Genomic DNA, 10788 nt, shown 5'->3' with positions numbered 1-10788 from the left:
TCATGTGCAATGCCCGAAATCATGTGCTGACCCAACTTCCCAAAACAAAGAAAAAAAAATCCCTCTGTCGCATTTTAGTGTGAAGTAGTGCAAGTTTCTATTCCGTCCTTATGCCAGAGATGAACAAATGAGAGCGCGGATGCCGCTGTCTATAAAGAGCATTGACTCACACAAACCAATTTATTGCAATTCCCACTAGGACAGAAATAGATTTGAGTATAGTGATCGTGCTCTGTTTTCATGTAGACAATGATCATTCCCGTAGGGCTAGAAAACAGAGAAAAGGGATGTAAAAGTGCTGAGATGTTGGAGGCTGGTTAACTATCCCAGGTCTACAATGAATGCACTCAGTGGGTTTACGCTGTAACAGCCCGTCTATAACTTTAGCGCAAGACACAACAAAACCAAGAAGTGTGTTTGGAGTGTTTCTCGTTTTGTCACGTGGCGTGGCTCGCTTGCAGTGTTGACACTTCAAGTTGGCTGTGCTTCAGGGCTGATCAATAATCACATGTAGAGCACTAGTTTCTCCTGCCAAGTTCGTGTCCTGTTTAGATATATACACCAACCTTGCAGAGGCCTAAAACAATGGGCAACTCAATATGATGAATGCAGAACAACAGAATTACCCACCAATTACAGTGAATTGAAAACATGGGTGTTTATGTTCAAGCGGGTGTTGTATTCTGATGGGTAGATGTACAATCTCTGTGTTGGAAATGATTCAAGTTGAGCTGAAAAGCTCGGTTTCCGGGTTAAATACAGCATCTAAGGCATACAATTTGTGTCTGAGTTCATAGAAATAATCAAAAATCATGTGCTGATTTGTTGAAGAAAAGTCTATAGGTCAAGTCATTTCTGAATGAAGTTTTCGGAGCATGATTTAGGACAAATAAGATAACTTTACATCATATTTGGTACCAAATAATTAAATAGTGCTTTGACAAAAAAAATGTATCTCCCCTTTTGGCTTTTTAAACCCCTAAAATGTCCTTTTGACTTCCGTTTTAAGTGCATTACTGCAACAGATGCTCTCGATAGCTGATACCATTAATCAGTATTTTATCTGGGTCTGTTTATGGGTAGATCTTTGATATATACTACTACACTAAATGCTTGATTTATGCAAATGTTTAGTGGAAAATCGTTTTTTTTTTTCTAAAATGCTTATATTTTTCAAATGTTCTGATTCATACTTTATTACATAATCATTAGAAACTATGCATGGTGGAAATTTGTAACTGGTTGTAAAAAAACAAATTATACAGGTTGTATTCATTATTTGGTGAGCTTGGGTTTAAGGTTAGTGGAATGATTTCGCTAATGATTGATGTGATGTGTAACTTCCTGTCATCTCCTGCATTATGAGAGTTGTTACTTTCATAACACAGTGGCAATTACAGTTAAGTGGTTGTCTGTGTGATGTTTGTAAGGCATATATAAAAAAAGAGTAAATTATCCATGGTGGAAGAAAGCAAGGAATTGAATGTGTTTTCATGTGACTACAATGGATGCTTGTACCATTAGCTCGAGAAACTTTCAGCTGTTTATTACTTAATTTAATCTTATGAACATTAATTAAAATGGCATATTTGTATGTGCGTGCAGTCCAAATCACTGTCGTCCACTGATCTCACGTTTCTCAGGGTGTTTTAGGCTGACAGAACATTAATTAGAATTTTGCCTTTGTCAGCTTATCTCAAACCTGCAGGAGAGAAGGACCCGACAGTTCTTCCTTCTATTTCTTTTCCCGTCAAAAGATGTGTTTCCATTACCCTTCAAACTGTGCAAATTGAAATTGCAAATACGCTCAATGGAAACACGTCAATTTTGCAAATACTCCCATATATAAAGGGGCTTTTCCTGCCATTAATGCTTGGATACCTATTCTAAATCTAAATTTTTTTTATTACATTTATCACAAAAGTTTTCAGCAAATCTGTAATGGAAGTGCAGCTATAGTGAAATACTTTAGGTTTTATGCCAAAAACATACACAAGTTCCCTACGGTTCAGTAGCACGGTGTAAATTCAGTACCGCAAATATGGATTAATGACGTGTTGGATTAATGACGTGCCGTGAAAACATCCTATAGACGTTTCAACCCTAAACACAAACTACTTCGACAAAAATAGGTCAATATAATAGACTGCACTTATGTTTTTCCTCTGCTAATGAAAGCAGCTCCAAACAAAGCCACAGCAAAATTAAGCATTGTGCGTTTCCAAGCAACACACACAACAGTGATGTTGCTTTATGGATCATATGTTTTTTGAAGGTCTCTGTTGAGTGAATAACTTGCTCAAAAATTCTTGTTTCGTTGCTGAATGAATCCCATTTTCTCACAAACATTTTGATTGAAAGATTCAGTGACTCATTCATAAAGATAGCTATCAGGAACAGCATACTATTTTTTTATTTATTTTTACTACTATTAAAAAAAAATTAAAAATGCACTTCCGAGCATTTGAACAAATATTTTGTCAACAATTCAGTGACTGGCTCATAAAAGAAAAAAGTGCTTTGAACTAATCAGTTAAGTGAATGATTTAGTAACTTATTCATATGGGCACTCATTTTGTACCTGAATGAATCAGGTATTTTATGATTTAAGATTAAATGAGTCAGCATCGCACTCATAATGAATCATTTGTCACCACCTACTGGCATAATGGTGTAACATACAGAAAAAGTCTCTGAAAAATCCCCACCACTAATATCCAATAGTTGTCTTGGTATAACAACATATGCCAAATGAATACATATAAGCTCAACACTAACATCTAATTAGTTGCTAAAAATGTTGTTCTTTAAGCATGGACATATAAATATGTAAGAACGTAAAGCATATCGACAGTGGCATGCAATATTTGATTCCAGGCTTTTAAATTATTTAGTCTAACCCACATCTGTCATTGTCATTACAGCAACAGTGTAGACGCAGACATATTCAAATATATTATGCTTGGTCTGAACAAAAATTTCAATTTGTTTTCATTTGATTCTTTTTAAATTAGTGAAATCTCTCTGTAGATTCAGAACCTCAGTAACTGTATAAAAGCTTTGTGATCTGGTACAAAACATCATACGTTCACTCAGATTCTTGCATTTTACTTAGAAACCAGAATGGCACACAAGCACCTCAGCGTCACGTCTCTGAATCCAGCTTGGCAAGGTCTCTCTCTTTCTCACACACAGACATCACCTCAGCACCGTTACAAGTCCTCTGAATGCAGCATGGCAGGGACTCCACACAAACCTGTCACTCTCTCCTCCTCCGCTCAGCCAAGACCTCCCTGCTGTAAGGCGGATTGAGGGTGTCTAGCAGGGTAAAGTGGACACCTTCTTTCAAACCACCCCAGGTCTGACCCAGACATTCTTGCTTGGCTCACAGTGAGATGGAGCCACACACTGGGCCTTTTTCTTGAGTTATTGTGGTGTCTAATCCTGCTTAACTGTTCTCAAAACTGAATGTACAGCAGGGGTGGGTGGGTGTTACCTGCCGCTATGTATTCGTTTCACTAGTTTATTGACCTTTTAGTATGTGGGTGGATTGGATAGACAGACAGACAGACAGACAGACAGACAGACAGACAGATAGATAGATAGATAGATAGATAGATAGATAGATAGATAGATAGATAGATAGATAGATAGATAGATAGATGGAAAGAAACATGTTAAGTTCTATCATCTGTCATTTTGCAAGTGCAAGGACAGAAAAGCTCTGATTCTAACATAAACCTTCAGTCCCTTACCATTGCAAAACAGAACAAGAGGAGAAGAGAGCAAACGCAGATGAAAATGTTACTGGAAAGGGCAGCTACACTGAACCGGCTCCTCTGAGAATTGTCCTCGGCAGACATGAAAAAAATTGCATTTTGTACCACATAAAAGCCTTATCTCCATAGAAGGAAGAGAAAAGGAGAGAGACGCTGCTTTTAAGGCAGCCTGTCCAAAAAGAGCAGGCCCTTGCACAGTCTCATTACTTGAAGAAAAACTGTGCCATTAAATTGAAATTTAATATTCTAAATTGTGTTTTAATGTAGCTATTCGCCTCCATCCGTCCAAATGTGGCTTCTGTCGCCGGCATGTCTTAAGGCAATTTAATTGGACAAATAGAGACAGCTGTTAATAGCAGGGCTTCTATTGTGTGTCTTTGGTGGTTTTTCATCAAGACCAAACCCTCAGGACACACTGATAGAGTTTGAAGTAAATTCAGTTGGAATCCATAAGAGAGCAACATGGAGAGAGATTTGAAACAATATACATGCAAGCAAGCACATGTGCCGTATTCTCTCAGAAAGTTCCCCAACATCCTCTGAAGTCATTAGAGTTTCAGCTTGCCATATGCATCTTTCAAGAAGAGGCATAAGAGGAAAGATGCAAAACGATGGATATATACTCCCATTTCTATACCCATTTATATTCACACCTCGTGAGCAGGACATATGTGCGACACATTTATCAGGAAAAACCTAATCACCAACGTCAAGAGGAGAGGTCACGTCCAAGGTCAAGGATTCGGCAGCCCATATTGAGCCTGAACAGGAAGATTTACAGCTGAAGCACTATCAAACACTACTCTATCTGCACATAATCAAAGGGTATTAGAGACAGAGGGGCTTCAAACGGCCTGCATTACAGAGGCAGCCCTGTAATGATAAGACAATGGAGAAGCATCTCTAGAATATTAAGGTGCCGTGCACCGGAATTCACAATGAATTCAGACACCGGCTCCAATCCCCATGTTGACCAATGATGAGTCAGACCCATGGGAGCAGCCTCCATATAATCCATCTTGCATCAGACAAAAGGCAGTAGATCTGGAAAAAGATTTATTATTTGCCATATCAAAGAGCATTACAGAGCGTGACTGACACCAGATCAGTGGATGGGGGGTGAGTGCTACCTAAATATCATTATTTTTGTTTCAAATAATTGGACTATATATATATATATATATATATATATATATATATATATATATATATATATATATATATATGCTACATACAGTACATTTAAAGTATATACACACAATGTATGATGTAATGTGCCGTCATAAGTTAGACTGAAAAATGAAGGAAACTCTATTTGAAGGTTCAAAAGTGTCCACTAGAGGGCCCGATGAGCTGGTTGGAAGCATCTTGTGATTCCTGTTCTCTTTTCGTCTTTTAACTGCTTGGCACATCTCATAAAGCATTTATGTAGCATTTAAAAGCATTTATATCTTTCCTTTTTATATTTTGTGTTCCTGAGTGAAGGACAGTTTAAACCCCTTGCACATTTTTGAAGTATGCAAACATAGGCAAAGTATTCTAAATACTTTCAAACCTGGCTGCCTGTCTTTAGATATATATTATATACTGTTTTGTAGTCTCTCGCTTTACCAGACATAACTGACAAACATAAACAAATAAATGTTAGCTGATGTGAAGTCTGGCTGAGCAAGACTCTTGCATCTTAATTTTTCCTTGTCTATACATTACAGTAGCCTATTTCATGAGATTTACACACAAACTAGCAAATTAACAACTTAATAGTGACTCCTTAGAGTCTCTAAATTTAAATCCAGTTCTAAAAATATAATTTACTGTTGTTTTTATAGCTTTCTTTAGAACCGAAGGCCAAATATAAAGTTGCAAAACCAGTGTCAAAATGTGGAGAGAAAAATAAAACCAAGACAGAAAACTTGATAATCTTGTATATCTTATTGATCATTTATCTAGTAGCCTACAGCATGTTTTTGAACATTTTTTTTTTGTAATCCTTATCAACTCCTAACCAGAAATATGTTTCTTTTAAATACATATTATAGGCCTACTCTGTAGGCTAGTTTAACGTTATCATAACTAATATTGTGTTAATAATAATGTTATTAGAGTGACAGCTACACAAATGTATACATATGACATTATTTAGTTTAAAGTGTATAGTACATCCAGTATTCGATATTTACTATCAGGACCTTCTATCAATGACCATTTGTAAGATCGTGCGTTTGTATGTGTGTGCGTGCGTGCATGTGCGTGCGTGCGTGCGTGCGTGTGTGTGTGCGTGTGTGTGTGTGTGTGTGTGTGTGTGTGTGTGTGTGTGTGTGTGTGTGAACAATCTGGCTACCTGCTGATCTATAAACCGTTTCTTTAACGTTAAGATTCCCAACCCCTTCTCGAGCTCTCAAAGTACAAGAGTCTTTTATAAACTCCCTTCTCTGCTCTTCGAAACGTGTGCCCATCACTCACGTAAAAAACTGCTTTGAAGCACCGCCCACAATTTGAATTCTAAGAATTCGATTGGCTGCGTTAACCCCCTCCTCCTCCATCTATTGGTTGGCGGCGGATCAGTAACAATGTTTAATGCACTATGAGACAGAGTGAGGCAGTCAGAGAGAGAACCGCGCAGCGGAGGCTGAAGGGACACCGGCACACCACAGTGCATTTATTCTTAATTCCCGTATCGTTATTGACAGCTGGCTTTAGTGACAGTCGGAATGGACTGAACACTGTCGGTTGATATCCACATTTAAACTTTGGAGTCTCTTGTTTTCCCCTCTTCGGTTTTTGTATTATTGACTGGACGTAGCCTATAGCCTCCAGTGAGTGTCAGGACGCATTTATCACGGGGATGTCTAACCCCGCATCAATGCAGTACAAGAAGCTGTTCGCGCAGTTGATATCAACGGTTGTGGATGTATATTTTACTCTTGGGTCAACATATCTGTCCTGAAGCGCCTCCAGTCTGAGTCCATGAGAGGTGGAGAGTCACTGCATCCTAATCAGCCTCATTGACATTACAAGCGCACTTTTGCGGAGCACTTTATTTTTTCATACAATCTAGTTGGAGGTTTTATTTTATTTTTATTTTTTCCCTCCACTCATTGGGAAGGTGCACGAAGGATGTAACTCGTCTTTGGTGATGGTTGTGTTTAGACTGAATATAATATTACAGGTAAGCCTGTTTTATGTTTCTCATCATCTTTCTGTTCCAACGTGTCATCCTGAAAAAAAATAAATAAATAACATGAAATGACATGTCATAAATGTTCCTGCAGCTACTGGATACGCACAGTGCCAGAGAGGATGCAACAGCTTCTTCTTGTATTTATTCAAGAAGCGCAGTATAAATAACCGTCCAGGACTGTGTTTCATTTGCTCTGCTTTATGCGACTATGTAAGAATTGTATTTAACAGCCGGATTATGCCGGTTAAGAGGCTTATTTCAACGCATTTGCATTCAGGGGTTTGCCTTAAGACAGCAAGGTATAGATATGACATCAGTTAAGCAGCTGTTTGAGGACGCCTGAACATATAAAGCGATTTATCCGTTTTAATTTGCTCAGCACCTTTATCCATAATTACTCGAATGATGCGCGTAACACTCTTCGTGCCACATGGCGCATCCTCGACGCATTACTTAGCCTACATGTTGAGAGCAGAATAACACAAACATCCACCTGTGCTCGGCGGTAAAGCACTCCGAAGCATCTTAGGGTTGGATTGATATGCCATTCACGTCGTTCGCCAGTGAATGAGGAATTACACATTAGAATTACGCGGTCACACTACAGAAGAAAAAAAAAGCGCATACGTTGAAACACAAGGAGCTTGTTTAAATCTTTATGTCAACATGTAAATGATCAAGTGCAATATTTCATGCAGTATTCTGATACAGATTATTTTATTTTATTTTATTTTTATTACAGGCGAAAAGGCTGGGAAAGGCTATTTCTTTGTGGAAACTGGATTGCGATTATGCCTCCAATGCGCCTGGGCGTTCAGCAGAATATAAATTAGCTGCACAGCCTCACCGTTTGTTGTAAAAACTCAGGATAAAGGGATCCCTGCTACAGAGGAAAGGAAAGAGCATTCAAAGGAAAAGCCCACGTAATGACTTTATACATTTTTTATCATGAATCGGCATGTGTCCTCAGTAATTGAAGGTAGAAATTGTGATATTGCCGGGAAGATCAACTGGTCGGAGGCGTAAAACGCATCAGAAACCCAAGACACTCTCACTGAAAGGGATGCATCTTTCTGTTTTCCTTTTCCTACTTTTATGGGCGCAAGCCCTGACGTTGAAAAACTTGAACTACTCTATACCTGAGGAGAAAATTCAGGGCGTCATTGGAAACATTGCCAAGGATGCAGAGCTGGAACTGGGAGAGCAGGGGAAAAAATCCAACTTCAGGGTGTTGGAGAACTCCGCCCCACACCTTATCGATGTGGATCCTGAAAGTGGGCTATTGTACACTAAACAGAGGATCGACAGGGAAACACTGTGCAGACAAAACACCAAGTGCCAGCTCTCCATGGAAGTGTTTGCCAACGACAAGGAGATCTGCATGATTAAAGTTGAGATACAGGACATAAATGACAACGCACCAAGCTTTCCTGCTGAACAGATCGATATCGACATATCTGAGAACGCAGCCCCAGGCACACGTTTCCCCTTGGCTGCTGCCTTTGACCCTGACACTAAGGAAAATGGCCTGAAAACATATCAGATCACGCGCGATGATTATAGCATATTCTCTTTGGATGTTAAATCCAGAGGGGACGGAACTAAATTCCCTGAATTGGTCGTTCAAAGGGCCTTAGATCGAGAGGAACGTAGCCATCACACCTTAATTATAACTGCCACAGATGGAGGGGAATATCCCAAATCAGGTACAATGCAAATTAATGTGAAAGTCACTGATTCCAATGACAACAGCCCTGTGTTTGAACAGCCCACATATGTAGTGGAAGTCCCTGAGAATTCACCCCCAGGCACGGTACTGATAGATTTAAATGCTACAGATCCCGATGAAGGGATTAATGGGCAGGTTACTTATTCTTTTAGCTGTTATGTCTCAGACAGGATCAAAGAGCTGTTCTCAATAGACCCCCGAACGGGTGTGGTAAAGATTCAGGGTAAAATCGACTTTGAGGAGAACCCAATTATAGAGATTGATGTTCAGGCAAAGGATCAAGGCCCCAACCCAATTCCTGGCCATTGTAAAGTCACCGTTAAAGTGCTTGACAGGAATGACAACTGGCCATCAATAGGTTTCGTAGCTGTGCGTCAGGGGGCGGTTAGTGAAGCAGCAGCTCCAGGGACAGTGATCGCACTCGTTAGAGTCACAGACAAAGATTCAGGCCGCAATGGGCAGCTCCAGTGTAGGATTTTGGGGAATGTTCCTTTCAAGCTGGAGGAGAACTATGATAACTTCTACACAGTAGTGACCGACAGACCCCTGGACAGGGAGGTTAAAGATGAGTATAACATCACAATTGTCTCTAAAGACAATGGCAACCCACCCCTGAACTCAACAAAGTCTTTCACTGTTAAGATTCTAGATGAAAATGACAATGCACCCCGCTTCACAAAAATGGTCTACCTTCTCCAGGTGCCTGAAAACAACATCCCAGGGGAATACCTGGGTTCTGTTCTTGCTCATGACCCAGATTTGGGCCAAAATGGTACTGTATCCTATTCCCTTCTTCCTTCTAATGTAAGTGAGGAATCTATCACTACATATGTTAACATCAAACCCACTGATGGTGCAATTTATGCCCTGAGGAGTTTTAACTATGAACAAACAAAGTATTTTGACTTTAAGGTCCAGGCGAAGGATTCAGGTAACCCTCACCTGGAGAGCAACACCACTGTCCGTGTCAATGTGCTGGATGTTAATGATAACATTCCTGTCATTGTCCTTCCATTACTTCAGAATGACACTGCTGAGATCCATGTACCTCGGAACGTGGGAGTCGGACACATTATCACCACCGTGAGAGCGGTGGACAATGATTTCGGTGAAAGCGGTCGTCTCACCTACGAGATCTCAGATGGCAATGAGGAACACCTGTTTGAGATTGACTCGGTGACAGGTGAGGTACGGACAGCCCAGCCATTGTGGGAGGAGGTGGCACCTGTTGTGGAACTCATCATCAAGGTGACTGACCATGGAAAGCCATCACTGTCTGCCATGGCAAAACTTATCGTCAAAGCCTACTCCGGGCCCTTACCAGAGGGTGAACCACGCATCAACGCAGAACACCATAACTGGGACATGTCGCTCCCACTAATAGTAACCCTGAGTATCATCTCAATTATGCTCCTCGCTGCCATGATCACCATCGCAGTCAAGTGCAAACGTGAGAACAAGGAAATCCGCACATACAACTGTCGTATCGCTGAGTACACTCACCCACAACTTGGCAAGGGCAAGAAGAAGAAGATCAACAAGAATGACATCATGCTAGTGCAGAGTGAAGTGGAGGAGCGGGACACCATGAACGTGATGAACGTTGTTAGCAGTCCCTCTTTGGCCACCTCACCCATGTACTTCGACTACCAAACTCGTCTGCCCCTCAGCTCTCCAAGGTCAGAAGTCATGTACCTCAAACCCACCACCAACAACCTCAGTGTTTCTCAAGGACACATTGGCTGTCATACCAGCTTCACGGGACCTGTTACGAACACCACCGAGACCCCAGTGAACAGGATGTCAATAATACAGGTAGGAACGACATCTTATATTCTTCTTCCTTATTACCCTCCATCCTCCTCTCGTTCTGCTCCGTCTCACTAGGTCAATACATGAATGGATGAGTAGATATGTGTGCGCATCCAAAGCAGCCAGTGAATCATAGTGTGGGGGAAAGGAAGGGGATCACAGCTGGTGATAATATGAAACTCGAGTCTCTCTCCAGCTCTCGCCAGATGCCAAAACGCACCTTGCTATCATTTTTTCAAATCTAGCTTTGCTCATATTGTTTCAGGTAATGCGTTAAGAGGAAATTG

The 10788-nt window shown here is 40.5% G+C and overlaps 1 protein-coding gene across 1 annotated transcript in view; it reads left to right on the top strand.

Moving 5' to 3' along the window:
• Window positions 1-6394: 6394 nt before the first annotated feature.
• The window catches only part of LOC132119591 (protocadherin-17-like), a 59967-nt gene continuing 55573 nt past the window's right edge, over window positions 6395-10788 (top strand). The window contains exons 1-2 of the mRNA XM_059529686.1: window positions 6395-6948; window positions 7703-10504. Of these exons, the coding sequence (XP_059385669.1) occupies window positions 8024-10504 (2481 nt within the window). The 5' untranslated portion in view covers window positions 6395-6948; window positions 7703-8023. The remainder of the gene's footprint in view (window positions 6949-7702; window positions 10505-10788) is intronic.

The sequence above is a fragment of the Carassius carassius genome, chromosome 38 (genome assembly GCF_963082965.1).
Source record: "Carassius carassius chromosome 38, fCarCar2.1, whole genome shotgun sequence".
Classification (NCBI taxonomy): Eukaryota; Metazoa; Chordata; class Actinopteri; order Cypriniformes; family Cyprinidae; genus Carassius; species Carassius carassius.
The sequence above is the reverse complement of the archived record's forward strand: the minus strand, read 5'-3'. Positions and strand labels throughout refer to the sequence as shown.